Here is a 16658-nt window from a genome sequence, read left to right on the forward strand (position 1 = left end):
GCACAGTTGCATCTACACTGCCGATAAAGCCATGTCAGGTAGGAGGTATGATTTTTTCCAAAACTACTCAGCATTAGCCTAACCTTGCTCCCATGGAAGTCAATGGTAAAACTCCCAATAGCTCCATTTGGAACAGTTTTAGTCAACACTCAAAGCTTTTAAAAATCCCATCCTGCATATTAGGCAAACTTCGAAATCTTAACTGAACTTTTCCAAACTCCCATTATTAGAAAGCCAAACAAAACTACCTTACCCTAAAGTAGTGCTTTTCAAACTATGGAGCGGGCCTCTCAAAGGAGGCATGAGAATGTGAATGTGTCAAGCAAGGGGAGGCCTGATCTGTGAGCTATTTTTTCTGGCTGTCAGTCCCAGGTGGCTGGGGCTTGTGCAAAAGGGTCATGCACATCCAGGAGGTGGGGGGGATAGGATCCAGGGACAGCCAGAGCCCCACCGCACAACCCCCGGGGTGACAGCTGGATCCCAAGCACTAGCTGGCTCTGGCTCTCCTTCCCTCACCTGGTAGCAGCAGGACTCCAGCTGTCAGCGCTGGGGTGACAGAAGCAGCACAGAAGTAAGGGTGGCAATGGGGTGCTAAGTCTGCTGTGAAAAGTGATATTAGAAAATCACATTGCCACCCCCACTTCTGAGCTGCTGCCCGCACAGCACTACCTATACAGCTGAGTGGCCAGCCAGCAGCCGCTGGTTTCCACTCTCCCTTCAGAGCTGGGCAGCAGTATATATACTTGTGAGGGGCAGGGGGAGAACATAAGCAACTATAGACACAAAGAAGGGGGGCATAATCAAATAAGTGTGAGACCCACTGCCCTAGAGTAATGATCAATAGCTAACAGTAGTGTTGCTGCAGTGTTTGGGTACGTCACTGGTGTTAACAATTGTAATATTTTTATAGGGGTTGGTTCAGTGCTTGTTTTATTTAAGCTGGTTCATAAATCCATAAATCATGGTTCCATATCTCTTATGGAATTAGTTATTTCAGTCAGTTTTCCTCCTTTAGGTACTAACGTCTCATCATAACTCCTAAACCCTCTCTTTCACTAACCTGTCTTTCCCCAAGTGCTGTGTCTCACTCTTCTCAACCCTTCTTTCCTCGCATCAAAGCCACTGTCAAATGTTACCACTTTTCCCTGGAATATTTGTCCCCAGCTGCTAAAGCCCTGGTTCCTTGATTATCATTTTGAATTGATTACTGAATCTCCTCCACTCTATTTTCCCCAGTTCTCATCTCTCCCCCTCCAGTCCATTAAAAGGGCTTCAGCTAAAATAACCCACCCCCAATATAAATGTGCCACCCTCTCCTCAAAACTATCATCTCCTTGCCAATTTTCACATCAAATTTATACTCCTTGTCCTCACCTTCAAGGTTCCACACTGTCTGCCTCTTGTCTACGTCTCAGTTTTAATTTTCTTCTACTCCTCCTTTCACCTCCCATGCTCTGCCAATCCCTCTTTCTTTATGATCCTTTTGTGTCCTCCTGCCACTTCTGCTTCTATGCCTTGTTCATGCTGCCCCCTTTGCCAAACAATCTCACTCTGCTCTTTCAGATCACTACTCATAATTCATTCCTTTTAGATAGCTTTCTAATGTGCACTGTAGTGTTAGCTCTTCCTGATGTAACACCCAGCTATTTATGTTATTAAAATAAAGTTCAGAGTTACCAAGGTACATATGAAACAAAGTCAGAACTAATGAGATACATATGAAACAAATCACCCACATGTATTTGTTGAAATCTTCTTCCAAACCTCAACCCCTACTGGCAACACAATTGTCTGTCATAATTTCTCAGTGGTGCTGTGTCTAATTTAAACTGCAAGCTTCTCCAGGCAGGCAACATTATCTTATTATGTGTCTGTAAAGCCCTATGCACACCTGTGATATTATATAAACAGTAGTGTTTTTTTATTTGTGTTTTTGCATAATGCTTGTAAAGAAAATTATTGTGCCCTCGACTGAGGGAAAAGCAATGTTCTTGTATTTGCACTGATGTGATTTGAATTGTCTCTACAGAATCTACTCTTTCCAAACCAGCCTCTCCAGCCCAACAGTAGATATTCAGTATCACCAACAGGCGACCTCACTATTACTAACATTCAACGATCTGATGCAGGCTACTATATCTGTCAGGCACTGACGGTTGCTGGGAGCATTTTAGCAAAAGCTCAACTGGAAGTTACTGATGGTGAGAAATCAGGATTTTTTTTTAAACCAATAGCACCAAAGAATTAAAATATAATTTGTAAATATAGACATGTCAGATAATGTAATTCATATTGGCAAACATGTAGGATTCTACAAATTATGAATAATGCAAAAAAGGACCTTGGTGCAGAGTCTTCTCCATGAACACAAAAACATGGAATACAGGTTTGCACATTATATGAAATTTTGTACCTCTTTAAAACAATCAAAAGTGAAAAAGATACACCAGCTCAGAATATAATTTGTATTAAGGGACACTGTCCAATACAGTGGAACTGAAATTTAAGATGCTCGTATCCTAATCCAGAATGAGCAATGCATGGTTTTGTGGTAAAGCATTGAATAGCAACTCAGGAAAACTCAGTTCAATTCCCAGCTCCACAACAGACTTCTTGTGTTACCTTAGGGAAGTCACTTTGAGACATATTGTCATCTCATGAAAATTGGAATAACTCCATTTAAATCTATGGAGCTATGTCTGTGCATATCAACTGAGGATCCTGGCCCTTAGTTTCTTTGTCTCTCAAATCCCCATTTGTAAACAGGGGCCCGTAATATTTCCTTACCCTCACAGGAGTGTTTTAAGGATAATTAATATTTGTGCTGCGTTCCGATATTGCAGTGATAGGAATCTGACAGATTGACAAATACTACAACACAGTGTGATTTGTCACTAATCATTTCCACATTTTGTTTCAGGAAAATACCTTAAATGCATTCTTTCCTACATAGTACATATATCTCCTTTCATTTGAGCCCATGAATCCTGTTAACATCAGTATGAGTGCTGTACATGGATCTAGGGCAGAATAGTGCCTTTATATTACTAGAGAAAATGGAGCTGAAATTCCTATTTGCCTAGCAGGTCATCGCATTCCCAGGCCTTATTATTCCCTATCTTAACCGACTCATTAAATATCTCCTGACAGACTTTGATGAATTTTTGCCGTTAAAACTGTTGTTACATGCACAGATCCACTATTACAGCTCCCTCAGAGACCTGCCTACATCATGAAAGTTTGAAAAGATGTCTAATTCTGAATAATCTGGCTTTTCACAAAAGCATATTCATCGCAAGTGACAGGTAGAGAGGTTCAGACACACGCTATAGAGGTTTGAGCATGAATTTGATGCCTTTTTTTCTGTTGTTTTCCAAAAGCTGTCTATATTTCTATGACAAGGAAAGATAATTTCTTCCTTATCCTTGTATCTTTACAAGCACGCACTGCATTTCCTTAAAGTAGTTTCTAGGAGATTAAAGCCTAACCTTCGCTCTGTGACCTCTTTAAGTCTTCTCTTTCTCTTACTCTCTATGACAAAATGATGCATTTTCATACAATTCAAATTTACATGTAGATTAAAAGGTCATTTAAAATTAATGGAAAGGCAGTATTTTTTAATATCTGTCCACGGCGCTGTCTGATTCAATGCCATGGCTGTGATTGGAATAAATAGAACATACAAACATTGGCTGATAGGACATTGAGCTGTTAATGGTTGCACCTGCTGTTGCTGCAGAGATTTACTGCAACAGGGGCTGAAAGGAGCAAGTCAGGTTCAAGGGGATATCAGTGATGAAAAATTCTTCCTTTAGACAGAAAAGGCCTCTGGTCCTTCTTAATCTTTATTTATTTCTCTGTATGAAAAAAGAAATCATAATTGACCTCTTCTGCATCTGCATCAGCTTATGCAGCCAGTCAACAGAAAAAGCTCATTAAGGTGTCCATGGCAAAAAGCAAACTCAGCTTGAACTAATTACATTCAAAGGTACTTAGCATTCTACATTCCTTAAGAAAGCATTCAATGGTGCCTGTATAACTAAAGGAATGAAAAACCTGCATTCTTCAAATATCTCCCAGAACCTGAAAGTCAAGACACTCACTGTAATATAATACAAGATTATTTTATAGAAATATGAATTCATTATTGAGTTGAGGGGTAGATGAAGGTCATGAAGAATGTGCAAATAGAGTATTTTGCAATTGTGATTGTATAAATAAAGGTACCACTGTATCATAGATGCGTCTGACGAAGTGGGTATTCACCCACGAAAGCTTATGCTCCAATACGTCTGTTAGTCTATAAAGTTAGTCTTTGTCGCTTTTTACAGATCCAGACTATCACGGCTACCCCTCTGATACTAAATATTCTTTGTCAGCTCATGCTAAGTATAGGTTATAGAAGTTAATGTTTTTATCAGTAGAGAAATCTAATTTCAGGGTTTAAAAATATATTAAAATATAAACATTTCAAATATTAGCCATATATTTAAGCATTAGCTTTCCAGTTTTTGGCTGGTGATTTCAGTTTTACTTCATAGCCCAGAATTTTTCTGTTTGGTTAATGATTTAATAATAGTGGCAAGCCATCATTTTCATTTTGAACACAGTTTTGTTTGATCCCAGAGTAATTTGGATTCAATTGAAATTCCAATACAGAATGAAAACATATGTCATGTGCAGAAAAACAAGTGCTTAATTATACCATATATAGCAGTGTTTCAGTTGTTACATTTTTGCACTTAGACGTCTTCACTGGAAATATTTTTAACTCAAGTGTTCCTATGAGAAAAGATTACTTGCTGTGATGAAATGTGCTGAGTTGAGTGATAATTTTGCTGATTATGGACTGTGCTGAGAGCTTTCGATATATTTGAAATTCAAATCTTGTACTATCTTGAAAGATCATCACATAAATCCAGAGTCTAACTCACATCTAGAAAAATAACATCATTCAAAAAAAAAAAATGAGACAGTCTTTGCAATCTTTCAAAAGCAAAGGTAAGCATGCAGCTCAGAGTCTTGTAACAGCAGGTCATGCAAATAAACTAAAAGCTTCCATTTAACTGTGTGTCTGTGTGATATAAAGAGAATAATTCACAATTAGTAATTTATTCCATAAATTTAGCCTCATTTTTGTGCACAGAATATTCAGAAGTAAATCTCAATTTCCCCTAATCAATTCATTATTCATAATTATTGATTGATCTTTTTGGCCACTGTGTATGTTTTTTTACTCTATGGATTAGTCACAAATAGTTCTCTGTGAGTATCCAGCTCTCTCACTTGAAATTCAAGTTGTATTGCTTAGTTGTGACTAGTCAGATAAGGCACATGATCTTGTTTCCATCACTAGATTACATGCATATGTGAATGCTTGCAGATACTAATTTTAAATTCAGTTTTCATGAATGTGTGCACATACGACTTTGAAGTTCACTTTTCGTGAATATTCATACCAGTATAGCTCAATCACACACGTTTGTAGAAAATGAACACAAAAGGGTTTGTGCTTGGACAAAACAAATTCACCTAAAAATTAGAGCAACCATTCATGGATTTTTTACCGTATTTGTCCATCTTTGAGATAGATAGACCCTCAGACATATACAAACATCTTTCCAAAGCACTGCTCAAGTGTTGGTTCCTGATTCACTGAGAGACCTATATCATGGGAATCCTGTTTATATATTTAAATAACTGACAAAAACAGGAGAATTTAGAAACATTTTACAGAAGATTTACAAGTCATAGAAGTGAAGACAATACAGTTGTTCACAGATCACTGGAAATCCTAAGTGTTCATTTAACCTTTAGCCTTAGTGTCATGGAAACCTGTAGTAGTCTTTCACCCATAACACCCTTGAAAATGAAGATTCCTTCTGGCCAGGAGACTTTCAATTACTTTATTGATCAAACCCATTTAAAAGATTATGAGCTACTCATTTGGGCAGTAAAAAAACTAATTAGATGCCAAAGAGCAATATCTAAAAAACAATAAGCTTTTAAAATACCTAGATTGCTACCCATAAAACAAGGCAATGAGTTGCTACAAATAACTAAAGACATATAGTTCTCAACCTAAGCAATTATATGTTTTCATTCTTTTAATCTATACCTACTCACCTAAAAAACTGAAAACTCATTGATCTGCATTAAATGTAAATGAAAACTTATGTGGCCTAGTTGTCACCTGGATATATTTTTGCTGTAGGTATAGTACTTTGATGGGCCATACACACATTTCCGTAATTACAGCATAAAATTGAGATTGAGTTTTTATTTCTTAAAATGGCGGGGCAGTGCTCTCTCTTCAACAGTTGTGTGTAACTGTGCTTAACCCTAACGAGATGTAAATATGTGTTTTGAGGTGAAAATACATCCCATTGTGTTTTTCTTGTGTCCTACTGGTACCTGTGTCATCGCTGAATTCAGTGTATGGTATTTCAGAATTTCCAAGGCAGTTTTCATTTCCTGTGACAAATGTTCTAAATTAGCTTTCAATGCACATTTTAAATTTCTAGTTACAATAAGTTTGTTGAAATCACATCCCAAGGTATTATTACAGCAAGTAGATTCATCAGCCTTATTTCCCAGATTAAGAGAAGGTTTTAGGGTTGGTGCGATGTTACAGTTCCAAAAACAAACATTTTGAATAAAAAAACAAATGCTTACATTAGCCCTCCTCTTTCCTATATATTAAACAGTGTACCGAAAGCACTTTGGAGCCTTGACAATGCTGTGGGCTCATGTCTTGAATAGTTCAACGCAATGCAAGCCACATTTCTTTAAGACGCACTTAAATTTATTGTGGTTTCATTCAAAAGCATGTATGTATACTAAATACATTGGGCCAGATCCTCAGCTGGAGTAAACTGATGTAACTCAATTGACATCAGTTGAGCTATGTGAACCTACACTAGCTCAGGAGCTAATCCTGTTTATCAGAATACTTTCATTCAGATGCCAGACATACTGTTCAGAGATTTAAAGTTATAACAGTATAAAAGCTAAACATCTGAGAATTGTTTCTCAATTCTGTTAGACTGCTGTTATGATGGTATAACTCCATTTCCATTAATGAAGAATCCAGCCCCTTGTTTATTTTACTCTCTCTCTCCATAAACAACTCTTATAGAAACAACAAAGCTATGTTTTTCTCCTTCACAGATGGCACAGAATAGGTTCAACAGAATTATTTCTGAAAAAAATTCTTGCAAGAAAATTTAACATGAGCATTTACCTCATCTTCACGATATCCCACTGGTAGCAGAATAAGGCTCAGGTGCAGCTAGGCACTCACTAGTTAAAAATCTTTTATGAACTATTTTAAGCATGCAAATGTAAAATATTAGGAGAATAATAACAGAGTTCATGGTTTCAAAAGGTGATAACATGATTTGATAGGTAAACACACAGCTTGATTAAGTCTGAACTGTTCCTCACTGAAGAGCATGATGCAATCAGTTAGATCAGTTAGGGAAAGATTTTGTGTTGTTATTAAATGTTATTTCCCAATTATGAACATTTGCACATTGAACATGAATGGGAAACATGATCAAATGCACACTTTTAACTAACCGTTATGGTTGGTAGATAACTGTCTTAGCTTTTATCTAAGGCCCTGATTCAGGAGACCATCTGTTTTCAGGAAAGCATTTAAAAATATGCTTAACTTTGATGCCAATGAGATTGAAACACCTGCTTAAACTTAAGCATGTGCTCTATGGTGCTGGAATAATTTGTATAGTGGGGGTGCTGAGAGCCATTGAATCAAAATGTAAACCCTATATTATGATATAAACCACTTTAAGCCAAAAGGCTCTGCCGCTATAGGCACCATCTTTCTGAGTTACCCGGGTGTGCTCAACCCCCCACTCTGCCCCAGGCCCTGCCCTCATTCCACCCTTTCCCCTAAGCCCTTACCCTGCCTCACCTCTTCCCATCCCTGCTCTGCCCTGCCCCGCCTCTTCCCGCCCTCTCTCCACCCCCCTCTCTTGAGTTCCCTCACTCCACTCCCAGCCCCCAGTGCCTCCTACCCACCGCTGAACAGGTGATTGCTGCGGGTGGGAGGCACTGGGAGGGAGGGGGAGGAACTGATGCGGGGAGGTTGCTGGTGGATGTTGAGCACCCACTAGTTTTTTTCCATGGGTGTTCTAGCCTCGGAGCACTCATGCAGTCAGCACCTAGGGCTGCTGCACCCCCAGTATCTCTAGTTCCAGCACCTATGAATGTGCTTGAGTACTTTTTAGCTAATCTTAAGCAATGCCTACACTGCAATAAAAACCACCCACAGCTGGCCTGTGTCTGGTTACTCCTGCTTGCAGGGCTCAGGCTGCAGGGCTCTAAAATAGCAGTGTAGATGTCTGGGCTCTGGGACCCTCCCCCTCGCTGCGTCCCAGAGCTCAGGCTCGAGCCTGAATGTCTACACTGCAATTTGCATCAGCTGACGTGGGCCAGCCATGGGTGTTTTATTGCAGAGTAGACATACCCTTACGCAAATAAATGTGATAATCTTTCAATGTTTGTTAATAGCAAACTCACATCTAGGTACCATTTTATTGTAACTAAGGACAACCCTTTTAAATATGTCAATCAAACATCTCATTTGTTGGTGCATGAATGCATAGTGAGCATTGCAGAAATTAGCATTTTCAACCTCCCTGGATATCATATAGGATTTTCTTAAAATCTGTAGTCTGTTATAGACTCATAGACTTTAAGGTCAGAAGGGACCATTATGATCATCTGGTCTGACCTCCTGCACAATACCAGATACTAACTGCTAAACATGATTTTTAAAAGTAGAGAGGTTCAGTAATTGTTGTGTTTTCATTTAGTTTTGACAGATAGGCCTCCACCCATCATTCTCCAAGGTCCAGCCAATCAGACGTTGGCAGTAGATGGGACAGCTTTGTTGAAATGTAAGGCCACTGGCGACCCACTTCCTGTTATTAGCTGGTTAAAGGAAGGATTCACGTTCCTGGGCAGAGATCCTAGAACATCAATACAGGAGCAGGGGACCTTGCAGATTAAAAGTCTACGCGTGAGTACTGATACGAATGAATCTTTGTTGGGACTGGGTCATTACTGAGCTGGTGAGGAGCCCCCATCAAACAGTTAGGCATCCTTATCTTCAAAGTTGACATGTCCCTCCATTTAGAATAATGTCTTTCACCAGCAAGCTTTCATTGAGCAAAATTCTCTGCAAGAGAAATAAAAAAGGGAGATATGATTTAACGTTGCTGTAGAGGGTTCAGGTAACACATTAGGATACAGACAAAATGTGTTAGAACATAGTACCCAGCAGTAGGGGCTGGTCAAGCTTCACTCCATGCAGGAGATGGGAGGGAGGACTAGTCACCATCTCCATCTCATTTGATCCTGAGGCTGGATGCCAGTTCATTCAAAGTTGCAAGTCAGAGCAGCCTCATTTGTTCCAGCTGATAATTGTCTCCCTGGAGGTGTTACCGCAGCCAGGGATTCCTAGGCTGCAGCCGGGCTTTGGCTACTCCCTCCCCTACCAGATCCACTACATGAGGGCCTGGGAGAAGGAGATACCCTGCAGCTGGCTACGCTGGTTCTGTCCTATGTGTATTGGTGTTTCCCCTGCTGCTTGGTTAGGGTAATATTTCATCCCTCTTTGGCACAGGGCATGGAACACTGTCTGGCCAGTGTGGTTTTGAGGTATATGAAAATCAGATGCCCTGAATTTTAGAAGGGAGAAGAGACAAAATGAAAAGTTGTCAATATGAAATTTGATCTGAAATGAAATTCTGGTTCCCTTGATCACCTCTCGTCAAACATTTTAAATGACTTTTTATCTAAAATAAAAAAAAAATAAAAACACTATATGTTTGAAGCATGTTTATTTTCCAAAGGGGATTTAGAATTTAATAAATAGGCCATTTTCTTATATAATTGGGTCCATTCCTGCAGCCTGTAGTCATGCCTGTGATCCTTACACATGCAGATTGGCACTCCTTTCTTAAATAAATCTGCTGTTTACAAGGCTTTATAAGAAAGCAAAAATAAAACAAAACAAAATAAATAACCCTGAATGAAGTGACAGAGTGTAGCTTTGTGTGCATACACAGGCTCAATTCTGGAATCAGATACATGTGGTGGATCTAAGTTATGCCAGTTGCAGTGGTCCCAGCATGTACCGTGTGTTCCAACCTGTTCCTTCCCCACTCGGGGAATGCCCTCTATGGGAAGCGATAGGAGCCAGGTGGCATGGGGTAATCCTCAGTCGCTCATTTAAAGTAGCTTTCTGGCTACTTTATTCTGCTGTGCAGATCACGGATAGAGGATTGCTTCTTTGATATATCTATACTCTCACAGAGTGGTTGGCATTCAAAAGGCAAAATTTACCAACAATTTAACATATTGATATCTGAGATAACACTATTATGTCTTATTTAGAGTACAAACAAAATCTGCTGTATCTTGTTGGTAAATGTTATCTTGCTAATGACAACCTTTGTGTAGATGTATGTATTTATGTATAATATATAAAGTATAGAGATACTCATTATAGCTATCCAAATATATAATACATACGGTGCAGGAAGTAACTATAGTTATATTATACATTAATTGTTTAAAAATAATTTCAGGAAATATTTAATTTCATCAGCACTAATGCTTATACTTAGTTTTATCATGAAAAAAAAAGATAATCTGCAGAACTATAAAGAACAAGAAAAGAGCAGCCGTTTAGTTTTCTGCCAACATCTCATCAGTGATCGTAAATGAATTGTTAACCTCCTTGGAACAAAATGGAATTTATTAAAAAATTTATGCTAGCTTTCCTTGAGTAAACAATTTATCCTCCCTCTCTGGGCTAAAGGCGGGCTTGGGCCATGAAGGTTAATGCATTTTTACTGTAGAGCTGGATTAAACAGTGCGGTTGAATAGTCAAGATTCCCCAGTAGTGTTAGAAAGCAGCAATTAAAGGTGGGAGCTTGGTGATTTCAAACAAACTTTCAGAGCATTGATGATGGGCTTCTGTGGAGTGTCCATGAGGCAGAAGCTCATGGGATGCCTGCCTGCATGCAGTTATACAAACAGTAAAATACTTGTTGAATCGTGCCAGCACATTAATGTCTTTGTTAGAGGCACATGATCTGTAACGGAGAAAAGAAATACTAGCAGGGGGAAGGAAAATCTGGCATTAAGTGTGACTTTAAAAGACATGGAGCTTTTATTGATCCTTGAGAGGCTCATTCTTTAATACCCATTTTCCTTTAAGGCTCAGAAAGATACACCTTAAACCTTCTCAGTGCAGTAGCATGCATTATTTGAATCAGACACACCAGGAAGAAAGACTCAACACCATAAATTGGTTTAAACTACGGTTGCCGATTAATTGCAGTTAACTCATGCAATTAACAAAAAAAAATTGATCATAATTAAAAAATTAATCATAATTAATCACAGTTTTAATTGCACTGTTGAACAATAGAATCCCAATTGAAATTTATTAAATATTTTTGGATGTTTTTCTACTTTTTCAAATATATTGACTTGAATTACTGCACAGAATACAAAGTGTACACTGCTCACTTTCTGTTATTATTGATTACAAATATTTGCACTGTAAAAATGATAAACAAAAGAAATAGTATTTTTCAATTTACCTCATACAAGTGCTGTAGTGCAATCTCTTTATTGTGAAAATGCAACTTACAAATGTAGATATTTTTTGTTATATAATTGCACTAAAAAGCAAGAGTGTAAAACTTTATAGCGTACAAGTCCACTGAGTCCTACTATTTGTTCAGCCAACTGCTAAGACAAACAAGTTTGTTTACATTTACAGGAGATAATGCTGCCTATTTCTTATTTACAATGCCATCTGAAAGTGAGAACAGGTGTGTTCGCATGGCACTTTTGTAACTGGCATTGCAATGTATTTACGTGCCAACTATGATAAATATTTGTATGTCACTTCATGGTTCAACCACCATTCCAGAGGACATGCTTCCATGCTGATGATGCTCATTAAAAAAATGTATGTGTTAATTAAGTTTGTGACTGAACTCCTTGGGGGAGAACTGTATGTCTCCTGATCTGTTTTACCCCCATTCTGCCATATATTTCATGTTATTGTAGTATCGGATGCTGACCCAGCACATGTTAGATTTAAGAACACTTTCACTGCGGATTTGACAAAACACAAAGACGGTACCAATGTGAGATTTCTAAAGATAGATACAGCACTTGACCCAAGGTTTAAGAATCTGAAATGCCTTCCAAATCTGAGAGGGACGACGTGTGGAGCATGCTTTCAGATGTCTTAAAAGAGCAACACTCCAGTGCGGAAACTATAGAACCTGAAGCACCCAAAAAGAAAATCCACCTTCTGCTTGTGGCATCTAAGTCATGATGATGAAAATGAACATGTGATGATCCGCACTGTTTTGGATCGTCATCGAGCAGAACACATCATCAGAATGGATGCATGTCTTCTGGAATGTTGGTTGACATGAAGGGACATATGAATCTTTAGTACATCTGGCATATAAATATCTTGCAATGCTGGCAATGACAGTAGCATGCAAATGCCTTTTCTCACTTTCAGGAGACATTGCAAACAAGAAGCGGGCAGCATTTTCTCCTGTCAATGTAAATAAATTTGTTTGTCTGAGCGATCTGAACAAGAAGCAGGACTGAGTGGACTTGTAGACTCTAAACTTTACATTGTTTTATTTTTGAATGCAGTTTTTTTGGTACATAATTCTACATTTGTAAGTTCAACTTTCATGATAAAGAGATTGCACTACAGTACTTGTAATGTGGGTATTGAAAATTACTATTTCTTTTGTTTTTTTACAGTGCAAATATTTGTAATAAAAATAAATATAAAGTGAGCACTGTACACTTTTTATTCTGCGTTCTAGTTGAAATCAATATATTTAAAAATGTAGAAAACATCAAAAATATTTAAATAAATGGTATTCTATTATTGTTTAATAGCGCGATTAATTGCAATTAATTTTTTTAATCGCTTGACAGCCCTAGTTTACATGGGAAGCTGCAACTTTTATGAATTAAAGTCTTCTGCTAAGGCTACCACAGCAACAAGGAGTCCAGTCCAAACTGAAGTCCTTTAGACAGGACCAATCTCAGGGCAGGCTACAATTAGCTCCCCTTCACCATAACCAACCAATAGAGATTTTAGCATCTTACCAAAATAATTGTCACTGCCCTTATTGCATACAAGGGTTCACTGTATATGTCGAGGTAGCTCATTGCAGTACATCTAATGGGTATGGTCCTTCTCCTTAGCTCAATGCTGACATTTACTCTGGAGCCCCTACATCACCTTGCCCATGCTTAATAACACCCACACTGGACCCCAGGCCAAAGTTGTGATAAACCTTAAATGTGAATCTACACAATTCCCCTATGTGCCAAGTATCCCGGTTGCTGTGAGGAAGTGGAAAACAATCCCATACCCATGTCAATGGTGACAGGAAAATTCCTTCTCTGCTCCAAAAAAGCCACTTGCTTATTATTCATAGCTTGCTCAGAAACCCAGTGTTAACCAGGGAAAGGAGGGAAAGTGCTTAATAACGATCATAATCCATCCATATATTCAGATTTTCACTTGTCTCCCTTCATGTCCTTAAAAGCAGCCAGTTGGCCGCAGTCATTGGGAGGGGGTGGCTGATCCACAAACTATGTAGAACAGGGGTGGGCAAACCTTTTGGCCTGAGGGCCACATTGGGTTTCTGAAATTGTATGGAGGGCCTGTTAAGGGAGGCTGTGCCTCCCCAAACAGCCAGGTGTGGCCCAGCCCCTACCCCCTATCTGACCCCCTCTGCTTCTTGCCCCCTGATGGCCCCCCCAGGACTCCTTCCCCATCCAACCCCCCCATTCCCTGACAGCCCCCCGGGACCCCTGCCCCATCACCCTCGGAACCCCTTTCCACCCTCCCACCGCCCAATCCCACTCCTCCTCTCATTCCTGACTGCCCCCCGGAACACCTACCCCATCCAACCACCCTATCTCTCTGTCCCCTGACCACCCCGGAACCCCTGCCCTGACTGCCCCCCGCTGCCCCAGCTACCCCCGACTGTCCCCAGGACCCCTGCCCCCATTCAACCCCTCTGTTCCCTACCCTCTGACTGCCCTGCCCCCATCCACACCCCTGACCACCACCCGAACTCCCCTGCCCTCTATCCAACCCCCCCCCTTGCTCCCTGCCCCCGTATCGCGCTGCTTGGAGCACTGGTGGCTGGCGGCACTACAGCCGCGCTGCCCAGAGCACCAGGACAGGCCATGGCAACTGGTTCACATTTTGAATATTTCAGCTTTTATCAGAGAGCCTTTCTGAGTCAAGGCAGCTGCATCTTCTTAAAATTCGGGCCATGCTTATACAAATCTACTAAACAGTTACATCACTAATTACCTGTCGTGCCCTGTCCATAACAATAGTATACTGCAGTGATAATGTGTCAGAAGCAGAAAGTGCCAACACAATTCAAACATGATAAACTTCAAAATCAATTAAAATATATATCAGCAGATATTGTAAAGAGCATCTTGCTGATTTGCCTCAACAGCCATCTGGAAAATCAAGCTATGAGCACATTGATTTCAGTTCCAGTTTAATATAGTTCAGAGCACACACATACTATTCCCTTACAGTCCAATAAACCATTTTGGATTTAGCCGTATATCCATTGAGATGTTCCAGTGCAGTCGTCCCCCAGTGAATATAATTCTTCTCTCATATCATCAGAGTCAGCACTCTCCCCACTTCATTTCCGTCTCTAGGCTAACATGCTTTTCACACAGCAGTTTGGGGGCTTCTGAGTAGACTACACACTGTTGGCCAACTGTGGTATTCCATTGATCTCAATCGATTTCCCCAGACCAGTCTCATTCATAGCATCCCTTAGCCTTCAAATAACAAAATATCAGGGGAAATCAGTCAGTGTGATGGAAAAAAAAATAAAAAGAAGTGGGGGAAATAACTCTAATAGTGTCAATGTGACCACAAACAATTTCCCCAAATAAACTCTGCATATCTGGATCATTTATGTGAATATAATGCTTTTCATCCCAAAACACGTCTCAAACCCCAGACGTACAGCGCCACTGAAATGCACATACAGCATCACTGAAACCCCTCTGGTGTGGAAGGCAGCTGCTAGCTCATCAACAGGCTCACTCCACTCTGCATAAAAGTGGAGAGGGAAGAGGGAATTTTGGCCTAGGCCACTGACCCAGCCTTACCCTTTAGAAAATGTTATGCATGAGGACTTTAATATCCATACTAATTAGACAGGACTGATTTTAAAGTCTCATCTAAAAAGACCCATACATGATAAACTGCATAGTAATACTTCCTCTACAACAGAAGAATAAAAGGAGGTGAGACAACCCTGCTGGGATTGGAAACTGTAAATCAAGGCAGGGATTATGAAACTGAAGCTTAATCTCCTCTGAGAAGTGAAATCTGTACCCATTTCACAATTTAGACACACTTTAAATTATAATTTCAGTCACATCTATGTTATGTTATATTTTTACTGGAATTCACCTGGATCTTCCTTCATATATTAAAAAACATTGGTGACATGTTTTAAATTAACCATTCTGTAATGCCCATGCCCTGTACCAATGACATTAACAATATGAGAATTAGAATAATGGGCGTGGGGGAGAAAAGAGAGTGCAACTGTTAAGAGTAAGTAATCTTATTACAGTTCGCTAAAAGTAAGCCACCATTAAATGATTATTTGAGAAATGTCTGGTGTCCTTTAGTGATGTACAATGTAGGTTAAGTCCTTCTTATTTTACATCAAGAAATATTCAGAAAAAAATTGAGAGGATTGTGTCACCTGATGTTAAAGGTTTGTCAAAAATTACCATTTTTGTATGACTAGATATCTGACACTGGCACTTACACATGTGTGGCCACAAGTTCAAGTGGGGAGACATCCTGGAGCGCTGTGCTAGAGGTGACAGGTAAGTCATGTCAGAGGCTTGTCATTCTCTTGGCTTGTGTTCACTGTATCATAGCAGATGTGTTTTAAAGGGAACCAGGATTGAGACTACTATATTTTTTGGTAGAAAGGCTGGATATCTTCATGCGCCTTAGATTTTGGTATTATTATCTCTAAATCTCCATTGATAGTACAACCAGTTGTATTAGTATCAAGGTACGTTGGAGAGCTATATCTAGTCTCAAGTGGAGTATCAACAAACTAACTGTTTCCATGCAGGAAGGCCCTTATGGCCATGAAGAATCCCACTGAAGTCACTGGGGCTTCATGTGGGGTGAAAGACTCTACCTAATTGGAGATCCTTTTGTAGGATTGGGAGCTTTCTCATGCCTTCTATTGACTGATGTGTTGACATTTTAGGTGAATCTATTCCAGCTATTAAAAAATAAATAAAGTAGACTAGGCTGTCTGCCTCCTCCCCTCCTTTTTCTTTTATTGTTGTTGCTTTCTTTGGTTTGTTTTATGAGCAAAAGCTTCTATAAAGACCGACAGCCAATCATCCAGTAACATAAGCCTCTAAATGTAAACCTGACTCTCTGTTGTTATTGTTAAGTTAGGTCAGTAAGCACTGGGGCCATTGTGCTGACTATCGTAAATTATTTGTATAATTTTTTATTTTTGCTCCCCTTTTTTAAA

General features: G+C 39.5%; 1 protein-coding gene across 17 annotated transcripts in view; it reads left to right on the top strand.

Moving 5' to 3' along the window:
• The window catches only part of ROBO2 (roundabout guidance receptor 2), a 620357-nt gene that overhangs the window by 484755 nt on the left and 118944 nt on the right, over positions 1–16658 (top strand). For all 17 annotated transcript variants that reach the window (XM_039529402.1, XM_039529445.1, XM_039529500.1 and 14 more), the window contains 3 exons: positions 2030–2201; positions 8841–9046; positions 15903–15984. In XM_039529402.1, coding sequence (XP_039385336.1) covers positions 2030–2201; positions 8841–9046; positions 15903–15984 — 460 coding nt within the window. The remainder of the gene's footprint in view (positions 1–2029; positions 2202–8840; positions 9047–15902; positions 15985–16658) is intronic.

The sequence above is a fragment of the Mauremys reevesii genome, linkage group 1 (genome assembly GCF_016161935.1).
Source record: "Mauremys reevesii isolate NIE-2019 linkage group 1, ASM1616193v1, whole genome shotgun sequence".
NCBI lineage: Eukaryota > Metazoa > Chordata > Testudines > Geoemydidae > Mauremys > Mauremys reevesii.